This window comes from Convolutriloba macropyga, chromosome 1 (genome assembly GCF_964194025.1).
Source record: "Convolutriloba macropyga chromosome 1, txConMacr16.3, whole genome shotgun sequence".
In the NCBI taxonomy this organism is placed as follows: domain Eukaryota; kingdom Metazoa; phylum Xenacoelomorpha; order Acoela; family Convolutidae; genus Convolutriloba; species Convolutriloba macropyga.
The window spans coordinates 57,480,983-57,502,442 of NC_134468.1; the positions used below are offsets into that span (position 1 = coordinate 57,480,983).

General features: G+C 34.2%; 2 protein-coding genes across 3 annotated transcripts in view; both read left to right on the plus strand.

The window, feature by feature from the left end:
* Positions 1-12,241, plus strand: part of LOC142349960 (uncharacterized) — a 99,796-nt gene extending 87,555 nt beyond the window's left edge. For both annotated transcript variants that reach the window (XM_075401833.1, XM_075401841.1), the window contains 2 exons: positions 11,221-11,366; positions 11,723-12,241. In XM_075401833.1, the coding sequence (XP_075257948.1) occupies positions 11,221-11,366; positions 11,723-11,896 (320 nt within the window). In that variant the 3' untranslated portion in view covers positions 11,897-12,241. The remainder of the gene's footprint in view (positions 1-11,220; positions 11,367-11,722) is intronic.
* LOC142340744 (small COPII coat GTPase SAR1-like) overlaps positions 1-21,460 on the plus strand; it is a 356,486-nt gene that overhangs the window by 289,324 nt on the left and 45,702 nt on the right. The window lies entirely within an intron of this gene.

Sequence of the window (21,460 nt, forward strand, 5' to 3'; positions counted from 1 at the left end):
CTTGAGATCGATGGGCATAATTTGGCAGTACGTTTTTCTGAAATATAGTTTAGAGCTAAAATCATTTGAAAACGCATTAGAACTAAACTTTTTTGCCTCGTCATCATTTATTTCTTACCAGAAATCCACTGAAAAAAATTAAACAGTAAAAAAGTAATGACTATAAGAGTTGGATAATAAGGAGAAATTCTCAAGGAAATTTAATAACAAAATTACTATGCAATTGCAATAAAGGACACAATGATCAGTCCGATCTGTTCTATTCTTCTCGACAAAGTGTTATATCTCAACGAACAGAATTTTGAAATTCCTAACAACAGTCATTTATTTGTAAAAAGGAATGAAAACACGAAAACAGCCAATTTTTCACTAAACCCTGCTCAACAAATTACCAAATTTGCTTAGCTAAACCCAAATTTTCATGTCCTCAAAAGGAAGATTTTTTAAAATGCAAAACAAGAGCTTTTAAACTTTTGAAAGAACAATGAATTATAATGTACCGTTGCTAATTGTAATTGTATTTCATTTGAGGGTTCTTGGGCAAACTCAAATACGAAAGGCAATCTGATCTGAGGCCGGCGGAAAAAATCTGTATTTGTTTCTCAGATTGTTGCTGATTGAACCAAAAAGTATGGTAACCAAAAGGAAACGACACCTTTATCAAAAGAATACACTTATCTTGTCAGAGGTGGCCGCAGCATAATTTGATCATAAAGAACATTCTTTTCTGGTCTTAAAAGAGCTGGTATTGCTCCCAGGATAGCCACCTGATCAGAATAGATAGATTCGAGTGCTCTTGAAGGGGAGACAATTTTCCATGCGACTTCGGCCCGAGCTGATAACTGTTTAGCTGTTTTAGGCTTCACCTACTTCATCACGGAAATTCTAGTGGAGATGGAGAGTCTCATTCTTGGTCCGACCAGGAAAGACAAATCCCCTCTAAAGACCGCCTTCTTCAATGCATTCGGGGACTGTCTCATCCCAGGAACAGCAAAACAATATCCACCACACCCCTCCCTCCTCTTAGTCGCAAGAGCATGAGTCATCAAATATGTTATAAGTGCTTAATAGCCGCCCTCATTTTCTCTGCATTCTATTGTAGTGAACCTATTTTGTTTTACTATCCAAAGATTTGGATTGTATTAGTGATCTGTCCTCCTTACCGTCCAAAGTGTTCGGATTGTTTTGAAACCAGGTCTAGACCTCGATTTATGAAAAGACTTCAAAAGTCTAGTGTGGGGGGGGCAATATTGACTAAGCCTCTCTTTTTTAAAAAAAAAACATGTTCACATTTTTTTCGGCTTTATCACGTCAGTGAGAACTCTCATTAGAATGATGATTTCAGTTGAGCTGAATTCGTAAAGGGAGCAAAAAAACGAATATTTTTGGGGTGTTACTTTTTTCAAACTACATTTAAAGTAGATGGAGAAATGGGTGTTTGAACAAAATTTTTGTTTTTGAAACCTATTTTTTTCACGTGCGTCAATTTGACTTATGTTTTCAGTATTTCTTCTCTTGAGTGCTTTCAATGAGACACATATATGCTCTAATAGCACCTACTTGCAAATGCTTGAATTCGTCAATGGGCAGCCAAAGCTTTAGCACAATTTGTGGCCATAAAAAATTTGTGTATATTTCTTTTTGCCCTTTTTTAATTGCTTTTGAACAAAGTTTGAATCATTTGTAAACGAGTTGGTTTTGCTTTTGGTCTAGAACTTTCTTTGACTTCTTGATAGAATTTTTCACGCTTTAATTTTTCATTTTTGAGTGATCTAAGTGTCTCTCGTTCTGAAATCAAGTTCGTTGCTCATATAAAAACTGATTGTTTGTAGTATAGCGCTTAAAGTGCTATCAGCAGGTCCGGAATTAGAAAATCAATACCCTGACCATCTCTAAATTAAATAGCCCGAGCCCGTCTTTCGAGAGAAGTTCATCCGATGTTTGTCGGTTTAAGATTTATTGTTTCTACTGTCTTCTCATTTGGCATCATCGATGACAATTCTGATCCGTTGCTAATAAGGCATAAAAGAACCTATTCAACGGTTTAATTTCGTAACTGGTGCTTTTCATGACTTGACATTAATTTTTCTCAAAATTATTTTGACATTTATGATATATTGACGTATTTTTGTCGTTTTATCAATTAATCTCATTTGAAACAAAACTCAGAGGTTGAAGTTAGAGAGTATAATGATTGATTTATTTGTTTTGTTCAAAGCTAATGCGTTCTATGACTTTGAAACTATTTGTTTTCAAATATTTTTGTTCGAATTACTGAGTTTTGTCAGATTTTATTGCTGACTTTTTGGTCTTTTTTACTTAGCGCCATTTATAATATGTCTCATAACGAAAGTTTCAATCAGACAGAAGTAGTATAGTAATTTGCCTAGTGACTGTAGGGGGGGGGGGTCCAAACCCCCCCCCCCCCCTACAAGACTTCAAGTCGACCAAAATCCTGATTTCTTTCGAAATGAAAGTTTGTTCAAGTTTCAGCAGTCAGTATAGCACCAAGACTCTACACGAGACTGCTGAAACTTGAAAAAACTTTCATTTCGAAAGAAATCAGGATTTTGGTCGACTTGAAGTATTGTAGGGAGGAGGTCGGGACCCCCCGCCTACAGTCACTAGGCAGCTTACACTTGTTGAAATAGTTACTGTAGAGAGAAAAACCACTTCTGAGCTGGTTAGACGCCCTGACTATATCACTTTAGTGGTAATAGGAAAAATTTCGCATTACATATACTAAAGGTCCCAAAATTGGAAAAAATTTCTAAGTTTTTCAAAGTCCTAAAATGGTCTGAAATGGATTTTGCGCTATCAAAGAGCACTCAAAAGTGATTTTTTGTTGATTTCAGTTTTTTCACCTATGACGTATGGGGGTCGAAACATATAAAAATTTCAAATTTTTGACAAAAATTTTTCAAAATTTTTGAAAGTCCTAAAATTGTATGAAAAGGATTTTGCGCTATAAAAGAGCACTCAAAAATGATTTTTTTGTTGACTTCACTTCTTTCACCTAAGCAGTATAAGGGTCGAAAAATATAAAAAAAATTACAAAAGTTTTTTCGAAAATTGTTCAAAGTTTTTCAAAGTCCTAAAATGGTTTGAAAAGGATTTTGCGCTATGAAAGAGCACTCAAAAGTGATTTTTGTGGACTTCATTTTGTTCAACAAAGTAGGACCAAATAACTCAGTTTCTGAAATAGTCTGAAATGAGTCAAAGAGCAGTCAGAAGCAGTTTTTTGTTGACAATACTTTTGCAAATGTACAGTATGATGTGGAAAGCTTGTCTTCATTTTTTATATATACATGTGTAACTATGTATGCTTCTATCAAAACAGTCAAAACAGGTCCGCATATTTGCTTGCATGTGTTCAAATTTGTACTTTTATGCATGAAAGAACAATTGAAAGAGAGAAAAGAATGAAAAATTTATGTGTAAAATTATGCGTATTCATGTATATAATAATGAAAGTATTTATGAAATTGTATATTTGTTCAAAAATAAATATAACTGTGCTTAATTTTAGTAATATGTTTGTATGAGTATAAGCTGGAATGTATGCTTGTGTGTAGAAATGGTAAATGTGTGTATATGTCAAGACGTTTTTGGTTTTTTGTGTGTATGTATTTTCTATATGCATACAGTGGAATGCATGTATATATGTCTGTATGTGTTTATGTTTTTATGTATTTAAATGCATGCAAGTCAGACAAGAGTGAGAGGGAGATAAGTCCCTGTAGGGCAATTTAATTGCCTAGAAGAATCTTGTTACTTGTCTCCACGATCCAATAATATTATATCTTGCAAACGGATTTTGACCATCAGCGTTGATAAATTTTGTCCTTTAAACATTTGAGAGCAAAATGTCACAACCGAAGACGACAACAATTTTTTGAAGTTCTGAGCATTTTTTTTTTGAAAACTGAATATTCTACACCTATCTATCTACCATATTAAAAATTATCAAGATTTTTTACAGGAAAAAAATTAAATTCATGCTCTTTGTCTTTTAATCCTTGGCAAGAAAATGATAAAGTGTTGCAACACAGAAAACAAAAACAACTTTTTGATGTTCTGAGCATGTTTTTTTGAAAAGCGATTTCTCTACATTTATTCAGCTACCTGTCTAGGAATGACCAAGATTATTTACAGGAAAAATATATATGAGATGAATTGTTGAGAGATAAACAATAAATTGAGCTAAGTAAAAAGAATAAACTCTGTAAAAAACCGAAAATGTTGAGGGAAAAATTATGATATGCAGGAGCAGCGTAAACTTTTAGCTAAATAAAGTAGAATGATAGAAATTCATAAAGAGCTTGAATCAGACAAAAAGTGTAATGATGTAAAAGAAGTGTAGTTTGCACTGGAACTGTAAAAAGCGCTAAAAATTAATTAGTCACTTTATCAATTGAGCAAGAACAAACAAAAACTATGGACCCGTGGGTGGTTACCAGAAACAGCTTCAGAAATGTATAGGTCTTGGTTGCGAATTGGTAATAGCAATAATGGATATTGCGTGCTGGGACTGAAATATTAAACAATAGCGAAACGCATCTTCAGTAAATGCTTCTGATAAATTCAATTATTGAACACTGCAAGTAAGGTACCAGAGCACCTCAAGCAACCAGAAATCAAAAACGATCATAATAGTATCTTCTTGGATTAAATTTACTGCGTTCAGTAACCCTGTGTTAAAACTTTGGATTACTTATTGTTCTGTCCACGTTTTAAAATGAGATTACCGTAGCAATATTTCATAGAGCATCGGAAAGAGGTAAGTCCAAAGGAATCTAAAATTAAAAAGAGCAGAGTTTTTATAACATATAATTGTGCTAAGCAGTCTGGCGAACATATTGGAATTTAACACAACACTACTGCTACCTACTACTGCTACTGCCTACTACTACTACTACCTACAACTACTATCTACAATTAGTACCTAATACTGGTGCTACATACTAGTACTACCTACAACTTCTACTAGATACTATTACTAACTACTACAACTACTTATTGGATTTAAGTTACACTAGTACCTACTACTACTTCCTTTTAATACCTTCAAAGATTACCTATTGTTTACTAACTATCTACAACAATGTGTTTCTGTTTTTCTAAAAAATGAAAACAATTCTTATCTCTAGAGACTCGTTGAGCATAGACAACAGAAGCTTTTATCTATCGCAAAGTAATATGTCCTGATTGACACAAAGAAAAGTACGAGCAAGATGCTCAAGGAGGAGCAGTTTTAAACGGATACATTTATTGAATTTAAAACAGTGACTTAACACAGAATGTTGTTTCTTATATTCTTATTAGATGTTTGTTATAAAGAGTTTTTTGTTTGTTCTTAACCTTGCTTTATTAATTTAATTTCTTAGTTTGTTTCATTTTTATAACTAAAGCAAAATAGTAGTTCCAAGCTGTCTGTTGAAAGTATGGTCATTTTGTTTTTTGTTTCCTCTGAGTCAATAATTAACCATCAAGAGACAAGATAATCGCGGAGTTTGAAGAAATATCCCTAATAAACTTATAAACCTGTGTGCTTCAAAATGGATTTAAGGTAAGTCTTTTATATTTTCAGGCAACAATCCTAACATACAGGGAATAATTGCCAAGAACTTTCCATCCGCGCGCATGATCAAACATGTTTGGGTAAAATCAGCCAAAAAGTGAGTTCAGGTGTACACATTTCTTACTCCTGGCAGATTAATTGACTAAGTTTATAGTTGTTGCTTTTTTTATACGCTGCTTGTTTTAAAATAATCATTAATAAGTTTGCTAACTTTGCTTGTTTTTTTGTGCCCACTGCTCAAAGTCATTAATGACATTAATGTATCTCAATGCCAAAAATGTCAGATACCATTGGTTGCTTCTGAGGATTCAGTTAATCGAAAAAAGTGCTTCAACCTGTAGCTATTGCTTTCTGTGAATTTCAAACTATTCGTTTGTTTTTTTTAAAAAAATTAGCAGTTTTGTTGCGAAATTTGATGTTAGTTTTTTGTGTTTCATCAATTAAATTCATTGGGGACGGTATTCATCGGTAGCTAATGATAAACAAAAGAATAAAGTTGATTTGTTTCCATCAAAGAAAGTGCTTTTAATTTGACACTGTGTTTTTAGAAAAAAGCTGATTGTTTTTGCCTTTCACGGTTTTTTGTGATCTTATGGCTTTGTCTCCAAAATTAGAGTAAGTTTTCGCCCTTTGTTTTGAAGTACTTTTGGTCAAGCTATTGGCTTCCTCTCGTAGTAATCGTTTTCATTGACTGAGATACTGTTTGTTTTCAAATTGTCCAGGTGAATTTATTAACCTTGCTTCATAAGTAGTTCCATTGTCAATTTTTTTGCTTTAGAACTGTTGAAAGACATTTAAAAGCTTCTAAAGTTTAATGAGTTGCATGGGTTAGGGAGGTTTTTTGTAGTTATGTGTTTTTCATACTTTGACGCCAATGATTTTCAAAAAAAAATTTTTACAGACCTTTTTACTTTGCTGTCAATAATTCCAGTAAAATCGGTGTACTTTGTACTCATTCCCAAACTCTCAATAGTCAATAATTACATTAAATGAATAAAATCATTTAGTCAATTTTTTAGAGGTTTTCAATTTGAACATTCTTCTATGTTGATTTTTACGTTTTTGAGACCATGAGCTTTGTTGATTGTCTTAGCTTAAAGTTGGTGTGAACATATTATTTGTCAGGTCAATTGTTAATGCAATTTTGGTACTTGGTCTGCTTCGCATTTTTGTAAATTACTTGCATACGTTTTCCCATGAATTTCGCCGTACCAAACGGCATAAATAGGTAATGCCTTGTACTCATAAAATTCCGATAGAGACCTTTAACTCATTTCAGTGATCTTTCTGTAGCTGTCGAGAAAGCTAAACTTTGAGGTCAAAATGTCATTTTTAATAGATTTTGAACCCGAAATTTTGCAGTTTTTTTCACATTTTTCTGTTATTGGGTTGAGTTTTTTATTTATCTTATGTTGACGTTTGTATGTTTTGACATTTTTTGTGACACACAGTTCATATTTTGTCCGTATTTGCAGCTACAAATTTTGGTAATGCAAACTGAAACACGCTAAGAGATGCCGAATATAAAAACCTTTTGGCAGTTTTTTTGAGATCTTTTGTTGAGCAGATCGACATCTGGAAACGCTATGATTTATTTTCCACATAAACAATATAAAGAACACTGACCAAAATTTCTCGCAATTTTTTCTGAAATTTTAGAACCTCTTACAAGTTGGATGAATTGTTGTTTCTCTTACATGTTGTTTCGGATGAATTAACAATAGATTCTGATAACCTTCCAAAATTTTTTTCAGTTCCTGATTGTTTTCGTCAATTATAAGTGCAACCTCATTTACGCTAACCTGCATGCTAGTTGTTTTCTAGATTATAGCAAGAGAAAATATTTTCAAGAAATAAATGTGCAGAATTAGACAAGCTCCTTCTAAAAAGTTTTAGGAATGTTTTGTGTAATCTTCGAATTTTCTCAGCTCAAGCTAATAAGATGTTTCATCAGCTCCGTTCTGGATTTATACGGGAATTTGAACAATGAAATTCTGGTTTTGAAGAGATTCACACCAACGAACTAATGTTTCAATTTCGTTATTTCTATTTGTTCGTTACACTGATTGCCTCTTAGTGATCAAGTAAAGTTTATAATGTTGCCAAGTTTTATGGCCATTTTCACATTCTTTGACAATCACCGTTGTATTCAGCACACTGATCCTAGAACTATATGCAAAATGAATGTTTTTATTTCAGTTTTTCAAAACTATGTTTTCCAAAACTGATTTTTTAAAACTATGTTTGCCTGTCTGGCTGAAATGGCCCGCTGGTCAGGAACCGTATATTAAGCGATAATTTTCCTGCCTTTATTTAAGATCTTGTCATATTTTTTTGCGTTTTTATATCAGTGAGAAGTCAAATTAGAGTTGTGGATTTTATCATACTGGAGGGGTACACGGGGCTATATGGATATTACTTTTGCAGCTTGAGTTTTATTAAACTACTTCTCAATTAGAGGTTTCGGCGTTTGAACAAAGTTTTGGTTTTTGAGACTAATTTCTTTTCACTTGCGGCAATTTGACTTCGCTTTTAGTGTAATTTCTTCGAACGCCCGTGAAATGTTACACACGTACTTTTTTTCTTCTACTTAACTACTCGAATTGTTGAACTTGCTGATAATTGTTTTTAACTTTGAGAGCATTTGTTTTCATATAGAGTGACTGAATTTTTTTGTGCCGGTATTGTTTTCTGTGCTCTTATCACTTAATATTGTTGATGGTAGGCCTAAGTCTGCTAATGAGTTTTAAGTGAATCATTTAATCCCCACAGTTCATAGATAAATATTTCTTTGACTAGAGCTCTTACTGTTTTCGAAAAAAATATCTGGATTTTTTTTAAAATGTCGTCTGTTGTAATTAATTTTCACAAATTTATCATTGTTTGCGTTCTTTTTAGTTTTGCCTGTATTGTTTGTATTTTTTGTTTTTTTATCAATTAAGGCCATCACTGAAGCGTTTTATTGGCATTTTGTGGGCTGGTTTACGCGCTATTCTTATATTGTTTCTCATAGCTTTCGGCAAGATTGTTGTATGTTGGACGCATTCCCAGGATGCGTATTAACAGTAGTTATGAAATGTGTGGTTGACGTCGATGATTTTTGTGACACTAGCTTCTGGAAAAAAATTTTTAATTTGTTTCAAGAATTATAAGAATTTTTGTTTACTTTTCCGCATTTAATGCTATATAATTTGTTGACTAACAAACTTTGATATCGATTAGGTCTTAAGTTCACACTCAGGGATTTGAATTTTAATTCAGGAGCACGTAGCATCCTGATCTCGTTTTTTCAATTCAAGAATTTGAATTGCATTGGAGCGCTGTCTTTGTTCTTTTAATATCTGTTCACACATTTTCATGATTTTTAAAGTCAAATTGCAGTGATTATTTTTATTTTGGTTTTGCTAAAACAGGAAGTAGAGCAAAAAACAAGTGTTCTTGTGGCTAAAATTTTGTTGCTCTAATTTCAAAAAAGAATGAGAAAACGGTGCTTGAACAAAAATTTGCTTTCTCGTTAATGATTATTTTCAATTTTGAGAGGATATAATTGTAAATTTTTTTTACAATCCATTCACAGTCAATTCTAGTTCAAGGTTTTTTTATCATTTTTTTTTGAACTCGAGGTCACGAGTTGTCCTGCTTTGTTATTTTTTCTTTAGCTAATTCAGCATTTAGCTTGAAATATTTTTGACTTCTCTAGGGTAGTGTCGTTGTTCTCTCTTTCTCAAAGAAAATTTTCTGCAGCAGCTGCTTAGCAGAGCAATCTAAAATGGACAGAATTAGCACCCAAAATCAGAATTAAAAAAAACAGCATCAACCCATAGAACGCAATTTTAGATGAACTTTGTTGAACTTTGTTTTTGTAAGTCTTAGTTGTCACCTCTACTGCCTTTTGGTTTGACACTACCCTGTATCGCCACCTTCTAAAACTAGAGTTTGTTTAAATACAAAATGAAATAAAAAAGTTTGAGCCTATTGAAAATTTGCTTCCAAAAGATCTTTTACTGTTTTCCTATTTTTTTAAAATAAAAAAATCCAAAAAGCATCTTGCAATTAAGAATGCTTTTTAAATTGTGTAAACATTTTTTTCAAAAAATGTTTTTGAATTTTTAATTACAACCCAAATATTTTATTTGAGGAAAACCGTCAGTCTCCACTATTTACTAGCGGCCGTCAGCATCTCAAGTGTCGTTATTTAGGCACAATTTTTCTACAATCCGTTGAATTTAAATTTTATAGCAGCTTTCTTTTTGTCAGATTTTCTGATTTTCTAACATTTTAAGCTAACATAAACTAGGATAATCAGGTAACAACAAATGCTCATTGAATTTCTTTAAGTGCCCTAAGCGGGCTATATTAGGCTTTGAAGAGAGCAAATTGCTTCAATTTTCAAAGGGGTTATTCTTTATTTATGTTTTTTTGTTGGATGGGCATTGAATTATCGTTTTTCAAAGGTCATAAAAATGGTCAATGAAACTCCAATATAGACGCTTAAGATGGGTTACTAGAAAGATCCGGGAGACAAAAAAAATTGTTTTGTAGATATCAATATTGAGAAATGCAGCATCCTTTGACAACATTTGCAGTTTTTCATTGTTTTGAAAATAGTTGTCAGTTTCAGGACCAACAAAAAAAACTTCCTCAGGGCGTGTTCATTGATTACCGGGCATATATAAATGGATAAACGTTGGCTTTCGGGTTATTAACTTCAAGAGTTTCAGCAATGCTAACTTTTTTATTTTTCTCTAAATTTGTGAAGCTGTTTATCTATTTGGCTGGTTTTGTTCAAATTTGAGCAAATATGTTTCAATGTCAAAAATCGAAAAGGAATTGAGGAAATCATTGAATTCCGGACACTAGATTTAATGTTTGAAGACTTCAGTTTCCTAGTTTAGACCAAATGTCAATTTCGCAACATTGTAAATTAATGCACTTTTTTCAAAAATATTTTCAAACAGATATGAAATTTTTATCCATTATCGGTAGAAGTTTGCCCTGAAGGGTGATTTTTTACGCATATATTTCTTACATGGTGTAATTGAGCAATCACCGAGAAATGGCTAGGCTGGATTAAGCAGAGCTCTGTCGATCGTTTGCAGATTTCTGCATAGTTAAAATTATTTTGCAAAATTTGCAAATTTGGCCTTCCTGAGAGATATTTGCAAATAATTATAAACTTGTGTTATTGGGCAAAAATTGGCAAATAGTTGCAAATTTGGCTTAGGTTTGGACTAAGCTAGAGCGTTATTTCATCAGATTCCCTTCGAGTATACTGCGAACTGGAGTATTACGCTTATTTTCATCCTTTTCCCCCGTAACATCTAATTAAACTGATAACCAATTTTGAACAATTTATTTACAAAAGGGAATCTCTTCCCCCTTAATATCTAATTAAACTGATTACCAATTTTGAACAATTTATTTACAAAAGGTACTATTTTGTAAATTACAAAAGAATTAGGCATTGTTGTCAGCTTTTTCACGCCCAACTTCGCTCAGTGGGGTCAAAGGGCGGCTATTTTCTGGCAATTTGCCGGCTATGTTTCAAAAATGCCTCTTAGGAAAAGTTATATATTTAACAATAGACAAACAGGAGGAAGGTTGAGGTGAACCAAGAACTGGTTGATTGTTCATCTCAGGTCGTGATAGTTTCCACTTGTACCCACTGGCTCTTTTGGGTGAACCTGGAAAGTACTTTTCCTATTTTGCGGAACTGCAGGAGCACTTCTCCGAGTACAAGTTGGCAGAGTGGTTCCACATCTCATACGTTCAAAACTTCTGCCAGGCATAACTGCGCATCTTGATATAATAAGTACACAACATTTATACAAAATCAAGTCAAACTCGTGTTTTTGGCTTCAACCTCGTACAATCCGGATTGATAATCTACAATTTAGACGACAGCATTTGATTATAGTAAAAATTGAATAATTTATGTAACAGAAAATTGCAAAAAGTTGATACGATAAAAGAATTTCAAAAAAAGACCCAAACAAAGAGTTCATTTCTGGTGATGAAACTCAGGTTGTTTCTTTTTCTATGTGCAATAGATGCGAACAGTGAGAATAGTGATAGCAAAAAGTTGCAGTAACTATTTGTCATAAAGATACGCAAGTTGTGTTCACAACAATATCCTATCAGTATCGGCCTATAAGTCTGAACAACAACATTTCTGCCTTTGAGACTCCACACGTGGAGGACATCTACAGGATGAGCACTATCATTACCAAAGTGTTCAATTGTCCTCAAAACGACTTCCCTGCAACCACCGCCAAAAAATGCAACAAATTGTTCTACTCGTGGCTCGACGACTGAAACAAAGCGCGCGAGAGGGATGCTAATGTGACAGTGTGTGGGAACAGTAGAGCCTCAATACGAAAAGGCCGAAAATATCCCTGTTTTAATTGGCTTCACGTCCACTAAATTGCACAGCAAGCTAGCGAAGGTGTAATGCTTTAATTGGGCAAGGTAATCGCCATAATGTGCAGTATTTTGAAAAATGATAACTCCTTTCTATTGATGTTCTTGAGAGTTAGTGGAATTGAGATTTCTTGGGTGCTATAATTATTATAATTTGGCATCCGGATATTCAATCGTAAAAAGACGCGTGCTTGAACAACCTTATGCTAATTGAAGTTAAATGAAACCCTATAACCACAAAACACGTGAGATAAATGCTAGATTGTTGATCCCAGACAATGGCAACATAGAAAACCAGCGCTGAATCATGGTCTTTTTAATACGTCCCAATTTTGATGAAGATGTCACTTTGTACCAGACACAGAGTATAAATCAGAGTTTAAGTTTCGGGAACTGAAGAAAAAACGTTAAAATATGGAAACCTTGCATTTCAATGTCACAGTAGTGACATGCAGTTAACTCGAGACATTATTCATTACTAAATTACTGTGGTACTAGCGTCTACATTCATAACTAATCATGCTAGACAATTTTCAACATAAAAACGTTCCAGCTAACTTTTTTCATCTCAATGTTTTTTCGGTTGATTGATGAATTTTTTTAAATTTTCTGTGACAATATAAGCTGGTTACAACTGGACGCATTCAGCTGGCATGTGAATTTCTTAGAGCTTCATCAGTCTTTTGGTCAAAAAAAACCTCATTGAAACATATGAGACACAATTTCATGGCGTGAATGGTAATTATTGAGTTTTGAGCTAATTCTGCACGTGTAAACAAGAAAAACTCGTTTCAACATTCAGTAAAAATAATTGCTTGTCTTGTTTTGAGACCCACTGAACACTTGCATTTTGCTTCAACATCTATCACACTCGTTGACAAAAGTAAACTTACAAATTGCATTTTTACATGGTAAACTGCCTGTTTTTGAAGCCAATTTTAGTCAACATAATATTGGCCGTTTCTTTTGATTTCTTTTATCATTCGATGCGTGTTCATAAATTTAGTAAACCTTAAGTCATGAAAACTTACAGTCGTACTTACGGAAAAAATCCAATTAAAAAATTGACAGTTTTCTGTGAGCAGCAGTTAGTTGAGTAACGCGTGAAATCCGTTCAGCGTGATCAATAATTTTCATTAATTGCTCTCAAAGAGAAGGATTTATTTATGTAAAAGTAAGTGTCTTTTTACGACTCGAAGAGTAGTATAGGTATTCTACAGGTTTTTTTCGCTAGAGCAAGTTTGTTCATGACTTGGATTTTGTCTTCTTGTGTTTAGAACATTTACCTCTGTTTTGTTTGTTGACTTCTTTTTTTGTCATTGGACTTTAACAGTAGATTAGATTGTAATGTATAGTAGTTAGGAACTGCTGATAATATTCAAGGCGAAGAGGTCATTTTGAGGTTTATTTATCCTAAATAAGTCACCCGTACTTATTTAAACTACAGATCCCTCACCAACCTCCCCCATCTAACTATCTAGTCAGTTTTTATTTATTCAGATCTAGTAAACAACCGATGAATATGCATCGATTAATATAAAAATTAAAAAGCCACCTAAATTATGATGACTAAATTTGGCTCCGAAAACAATCAGCTTACTAAGTTATGTAGAATTTTGAGTGTTTACTTTTGTCAACGAATGTAGGTATATTTTAGCTCTTACAAATGAGTCTTGTAAGAACAGTGATTATAGATGCATTTAAATTCAATGAAGAAATGAAAAACAAAAGAAGCATTATAGCAGCGTGATTATCGATGTTTTTCCATCTAGAAGCATTTTTTTCAGATATTTTCAAGTTGTTTTTCAGCGAAAAGCTTGTTGTTTTCGATCTGCAGAACGTTCTCAGATGGCGTTTCTTTTTTCATCAGTTTACCTTCAATCACTTTTTCTTGTTTTTAACTTTGTGATGAATTGTCCTCAATTTGGCAAACTCAGAGCACTATTCAAAAATATGATTCAGCTCTGGTTTCCCAGCTGGGTTTTTCAAATCTGTGAAAAATGTCGTAGGAATATAAGTGTTTCTGGTAGGAACACAGGCAGCCTTCAGAGAGACATTATGGGTTATGAAGCGTTGCTTTTTGTATATTCTTAAACAGCAGGAAGAAAAAATTGTAATTAATGATTCCTTTCTTGTCCGCTATAATGGGTTTCCAACATTATGGCTTGGATAAGGTTAAACTCCAATTTATACTTCTTTACCTCTAGAGACTTTTTAATTGCTCTTGATTGAGAAGTAATTATTATAAACTGTGTGTCTTTTTTATGCAATTTTTTTGCTTGACTCTTTTCCCTTATTCTTCTAGCTAAATCTTTGACTTCTCATGTGACTTTTTACGCACTTCTTATTAATTCTTTAGTGATTTTAGCTGCTCTCACTCCAAAAACAAAGTTTAATGTTCATGATGAAAAGTACCGACTCGATGACAAATACCTGATAGCCTAGAGGTTAATACCTCCGTCGAGGGGACGGAATCGGACTGAGTGAAACTTGTTTCGAATCCTACCGTCGAATGATGTTTTCAAACCCATAAATAAAAATATATCAAGGCTACAACCCCTGAAATGCGCTGCCTGTCATTCGAGATCAATTTTTCCGACGATAATCGGTTTACGTTTAAAAATGCCCTTGAACACGCGTTAACGTCAGAAAATTTTTGACGCAGACTCCTGATGCCCCCTAAAGTCATTGAAAAAATTTTTTTTGACATACATTTGCACTTCACCAAAATTATGACAAGATCTGTCAAACTGACACCGTTCATTTTTAATAGCCGCAAAGTGATAGCTGGCCTGTTCTTGGTCACACTTAACTTACCTCACTCTCAAATTGACTTCCTCACTCTGATATTGACTTTCCTTTACTTTAATTCAAAGAGATTGGGTCAACAGTGTTTATGTAACTCTAAATGAAAGATATTTAAGGGCAGCTAATAGAATCAGCAATATGTTAATCATAATCCTAAAATACAACAGATCATCATTCTAAAAATGTTTCTTTTTGGTCTACTTCTTTTAGCACCTTTTAAAGATTGCGGATATACACTATTGCGGCTAATTGCTGGCAATCCGTCAGCTCTGTTCAATATTATTGTTTTGCTCTCTCATGGAATCAAATCGCCCGAAAAAAATACAGAAACAATGAAATTTAAAATTAGCCTTTTAAAAACAGAGAAGTTCTCCTCAAATTACCCCAATAACAAAACAATAGTCCTAGGGCAACACAATAAATCAAATATAAACTTGCTTTAAAATTCGCGCAAAATTGGGCGTTGTAAGGGGTCACAAATAAGACTCTCTTGATTCCCGAGGTTGTGCTCCCAAATCAAGGGCGCCCCGTTTAAAACAATTTTGAAGAAAAAATTGTTTTTGAAAGTATTTTTAATTAAAAAGAATGAAGAGCAACATTGTCAAATGTACATGGTTCATTTTCAGTAGTTATTCTGCTCTCTCAAGACAATACGTCACATGGAATAATGTAGCATTAGCAAAAAAAAACCTAACTTTTTTGAAAACAAAGAAGTCATCCCAAATAGAATCCAGAAAAAATTAAAGATATGAGGAGTGGAAAACAGAAAAGATTTATACGACGCTAACACCGCCTCAACGCAATGAGATACGGAAAACTTGCAATTCGATTTTTTTCTTATATTGATCTTCAGTTTCCTTATATTGACAATTGTTTGGGAAACAACCTATAGACAGCAAGCAATTAAAGCAAATAAATGGAGAATATGTAGAAAACTAGTTATTTTCTTAAGACTCGAAAAAGTAAAACTCATGGTCTTAATCTAATATTTGATGACAAAGGAAGAGACGGCGGAAGAGAACATCCGTATATATGCCTGTTAGAACAATAAATAATCCGAAAACTACTCAGATCAAGCCAAGATTTTTGAGATCTGGCGTGGATTTTGTGGGTCATCACACGGGGTTACCTTGCTACCATGACCCGAGTGATATAGATTACAAACTGTATACTGTAAAAATTATTTTGTTGTCGTTTAAATTTTTCGGCCACTTTTCTGAGTGCGCGCATTCAAAGTATTCTTTTAATAACTTGATAACGATTGTTTAAATATATTGATTGACAATTTGAAGTCTTGTCTGATGATAGTATATGAAAGTGGTAATTGTTGAAAATTATAACCGACATGTAATCTGAGTAATGAAAACACGCATTCTTTTCTCCGTATTTTTGTTGAGATTTCAAGATGACCACCTCAGTTGACAAAACTCAAGATTAATATTAGTGCCCAGGTTGAGGTCCAGACCCAAATTTTTGTCTGATCAGACTTTCCAGACCAATATTATCTCTGATCAGACTTTCCAGACCAATATTATCTCTGATCAGACTTTCCAGAAAGAAATTCACCCTGATCAGACTTTCCAGACCCAAAACACCTCTGATCAGACTTTCCAGACACAAAAGGTCTCTGATCAGACTTTTCAGACCGAAGGTGTTCTGATCAGACCATCTTCAGACCATGGTTCAGACTCACATTCAGACCATTGCCCAGATCTTAATCAGACTATGATCAAACTCAAGTGCGCTCGAAGAGGTTATGATCAGACCCAGTTGCGCTCGAAGCATTTATGGTCAGACCGAGTTGCGCTTGCAGCCATTTAGGATCAGACTGAAGTGCGCTCGAAACCAGTTCTGATCAGATTCAAGTGCGCTCGAAATAGTCTGATCAGAGAAAAATTTTACTTATGAAAAAATCTCCTAGTCCTGCTATAATATATTTTTTTCATAAAAACTGATGTTTGCGGTATTTAATTCATCTAACGAAAAATCAATTATAAAAGTATTGCTAAAGGAAACGAAACCCAACTGTTGAGAACAAATTTTATTTAGTGTACAGATACGTTTATATTTCTGACTCAATGGATGAGTTTAGACAGCTTTCCATATGAAACATCGTGGTCTCCAGTTGATCAAAGTTTCTTCTGAAGGGGACCGGCCTCTGCTATCAGCTGGACTCCTTTTTTCTGATCCCAGCTATCGGATTTATGATGGGTCTCTGATCCGAACGCTGCTTTGTGGCTGCCTCTCGGCAGAGCCAACATCTCTCAGTAAAAAAAAACAAAAAATTGAAAAAAAAATAATGCGCTCGAAATGGTCCCTGATCAGACCCAATTGCGTTCGAAAACATTTCTGATCAGACCCAAGTGCGCTCGAAGAGGGAATGGTCGCCTCTGATCAGACTTTTCAGACCAAAATTACCTCGGATCAGACCACCTCCAGACCATCGTCCAGACTGTAGTGCGCTCGAACTTCCTTCCAGACCCTGTAATTTCGGTCTGGGAACACACAGGTGTGCGCTCGACATAAACCAATTTGGGTCAGGACCTCAACCTGAGTGACCCTTTCATAGAAAAAAATCAAAAAGTGGTCTCCAAATGTTTACGTCATAAAGCGGTTGCAGTACATTATTAGTCGGGATAAATTAGCTCGGTGTGGACTCGCCAAGTGATGCAAAATACGATCAACTGTGTCCAGGATGAAATTGAGCATAGTTATACAAATTTGGTTTCTAATTGCCTTAATTGCCTTGATTCTGTACGGCTACTCAGGGTTGACCTACACAATAATAATCTTGTACTGAGTATTAGTTAATGATCAACCAAAAACGTCAGCGTCATCAGCCACATTCACCGCAAATCCTGAGAACTAAACAATTTCAGCAGATCAACAAAAGTGCAGTCAAGTCGAGAAGGTCAAGTTATATCCTCAGATTTCCCTCTGTGCTACAGAAAGTTGATGCGGCCGACGTCAGAGTCATCTGGAGACTCAGAGCTAGAGTTGATGAAAAGTGTCTTTGTGATAGCTCTATCAACTTTATGCTGAACGGCTTTTTTGTTCAGTCAATTTTAGCGAGAGGTCTTTTGTTACTACATTCAGCGTTCTTTTTAAATCACTCATCTGAAGTTTTTTGATACATGACTTAGTTATATGATTTCTGCAATCAACCAATAAAATTAATTTGAGAATGGAAAAACTAGTTGACATTAAAAGGGGCCAACAAAGCCAGGTAGCTATAAAACTAAATTACCTTAATTATGTTAGTGAAAAAGAGGCAAATAGTATTCCACCACCGAACTCCAAGGACGACTCATGCTGGGCAAGTCTAAATGCAATTTCTTAAGACTGATTGATGCACTGATTCATGTCAATTTTTAACGTGCCAGACATGCGTTCAAACTGATTTTACAATCGTCAGACTTGCGCCATCTATGATTTTTTTACTTGCCAGACTGGGGCCAATTATGAGTTTTATACCTGCCGGACGTAAAATTATAGCCAAAAACGGTCAAAAATGTCGGGAAACATGTCAAAAATAGCTAAAAGAAAATCAAATGTAGCCGGGAAAATTTCAAAAATAGACAAAAAAACGGCCAAAAACAGCTGAATAAAACGTCAAAAAAAAAGCCGGGAAAACGCAAAAATTAGCCGAAAAAAATCAACGTTGAGGGGCTCTGGAGAGCATTTCAGTTGTACTGAGTTGGCTCATTTCTGCGAACAAGAATTGCATTGTGCGCCACTGAGAAGACTTTCCCCAAATTAATGGGTGCCAGGGCTCTAAACTGGATCAACCCAGCTTGTCGGGAGACTATTGTCACTCCCTTGCCCCTGGTCCTCTTCTACACTCGTGTTCTATTGGGAATCGTGCCCACTTTGGTTTTATCAACAGTATCTTTAAAGTTTTTGGATGAATTATTACAGTATTTATTATTTTAACGCAATTGTTAAGGTCTCGAGATTCTGACTGTTTCGGTATCATCGAAAACGCAGTACTTATCACTACGGCGTTGATGGTGAGTCATTCGTTGTCATTTGGAGTGAGATTGGAGTCCTGGAGAGTACCTTGAGTATCTTCCCATTCGACTAGGCTGAAAAAAAATCGTGGCACCTTAAAAAATTTTTGTGTCAATTCGCCATTACCATTGAAAAAATTTTCAAAAGTGATATTACACTTAGGAATTAAATTGCCAAGTTCGATTTAAGTCTGATATGAGTATTACACTTGATTTTGCAATGATTTAGATCAGATTTTATTAGGAGGTCTTGCATTTATACCTGCGCAGTACGGAATCGTACTTTCTTTTCGGTACGGGTTGAAGCTTGAAACATATCAAACTAATAAAAAAGAGTGAGGAGTTAGTGTTTGTACAAATTTTCTGTTTTTCAGACAAAATTGTGTTTATAATGAGATTCTATTGAATCTATTAGAAGTTTGCGATTGATATCCAAATATTCCCTTTTAAAATCTGACTGTGTGCTCTCATATAAAGTTAATTGAATCTTCAATTTTCACTTTTGTTGTTCATTTTGCTGCTTCATCGCCTATTCTCAATACTGACAGTTCCCTCTCTATTTCTAAACCAGCGTTTAAAAAACCTTTGTTTTATAGCTAACACATTTTTATCATTAAAATTGTGTTTCTTAATAAATTTTAAAAACTGTTCAAGTTTTCCAAGAATTTATAGTTGTTTTGTCATCCACACATTAATGTTTATTAATGACAGACGATTAAGCAAAACACTGTTTAACCTCTTTATTTGAAATATTTTTATGCAATTTTTGGCCTAAATACTGTTTCAGTAAAATAATAGTCCTTTCTTATTGTCCATAGTTAGTGTTCTTTTTGTTGGCTCATCTCAGTATTGAAAATAAGGTAACTTTTGACTTCGGATTTTAACGAACACCGAACCTTTTTCCTGCTAGTTTGCTTATATCTGCTAGCTTTATTTCTAAACTTTTATCTTTTAGTTTGAAGTGCAACTACTGGCAAGTATTTTGCGAGTTGTTGTAGAGTGTTGCTAAAATTTTCCTCGCTCTTAGTAATTTGTCAGCATTTCTTATGATACTTAGAACCAGAAGTATTGTGCTCTTAACATAAATGGGTTCTACTTGATTATTGATTCCAGTTTTCAGTCGTGCGCTTATAAATTATATTCGTGTGCTGAAAAACAAGAGTTTATTAAAAATTTATTTGTTTCTAGTCATTTTATCTTTTGTGTGTGTTGTCACGTACGCGGCTGAGAATTTCAAAAACTTTTATGAATATGCTGATAATCAGATTTTTAGATTTTTAATGATATAGATTGTGTTTCAGGACTTGTCGTTCTGTATTTTGTTAAATTACTTTGTCAGCAATTTTGTTACGACATGTGACAATCGACCTCTCAAATGAGCTTTTGATCGTTCCATCAGGCAGTTTTAATACTGAGTTGCGTGTGTGATCTCAATTATTACACTTTTTGGAGAAAACTTTAACTAATTCGTTTAATCGGGAGTCACATCAATCTCGATAATTGTTTTTCCTCAAAACAGCTGCATCAATCCTGATAAACCCTATTTTGTTTATTTTATCTTGTTCGATTAACAAATGCCAGTTTCCAGATGTATAAAAAAATCATGTAACAAATATATTTGTAATTTTCAATTATTTTTTCATCAAACATTGATGTTATCACGTCTAACAGGCTTGGCAATCACCTGCCGTAAGCATTTTCCTCCTTATGCTGAATGTTGTCATGCACTGATTTGACTCTTTGTGATTGCCAAAATGGCTTTCCTGTCTACACTCACAGCCACTCCAAAGGTATTATCACCTGGCTGCTCATCCACACGCAAGATACGCACTTTTTCCAGCGTCGTTTTTATTCGATGCTGTCGGCCTCCATGGCTAGAGACAGGTCCTCCACAGCAGAACAACCCTTCTTTTCTAACTCAGAAACCACAGAAACCACAGAAGAATGACTTTGAAAAAAAATTTTGGGTATGAGTATCAGCACCCAGGTATTTGTCCAGGTGATGCTGTCACTCTTATGAATACCTCTCCCAGGATACTCCACTACATGATTTATGTCCTCTTTTTTGTTGAGTTTAGAAGAGTTTGTGATGTTAATGCTATAAATATCACAAAATGACAAAGACGTAAAATGCAAACAATGTACAAAGAGCAAATTTATTATGGAAATCATATAAAGCAGAATTATCACATCAAGTGCTCCGAAACCAAATCTAATTAATTTATCAATTTTTTAAAAAATAAAGGTTGTTTGAAAAATTCCCATAGTATCCTGGAAAGAACGGGAAGCTGACAGAGTCCCCGAGTTTTTTTTCAAGGTTCACAATGTGGTGGGAAATGTGTCTTCTTAAACATGTTACAAAGAATGTCCCGGCACTTTTTTGGCCGAGCAAGGTTTTTTCACCATTACCCAGGTATATGAAAAAATTTCCGCAGAGAATAAGAATTGTCAATTAAAGTTAATATTGATTCAAAAATGAACGTCTTCCAATTATTTCAGAATTGAATGAAATTATTTACAAAATTATAATATTGTTATTGACTCTATATATCAAATTCTACGAATTGAATTAGAATAAGAACGAAATTTTGAAATTATTTACAGTTAAAGCCACACTAAGAACATTTTATTTAAATTTAAA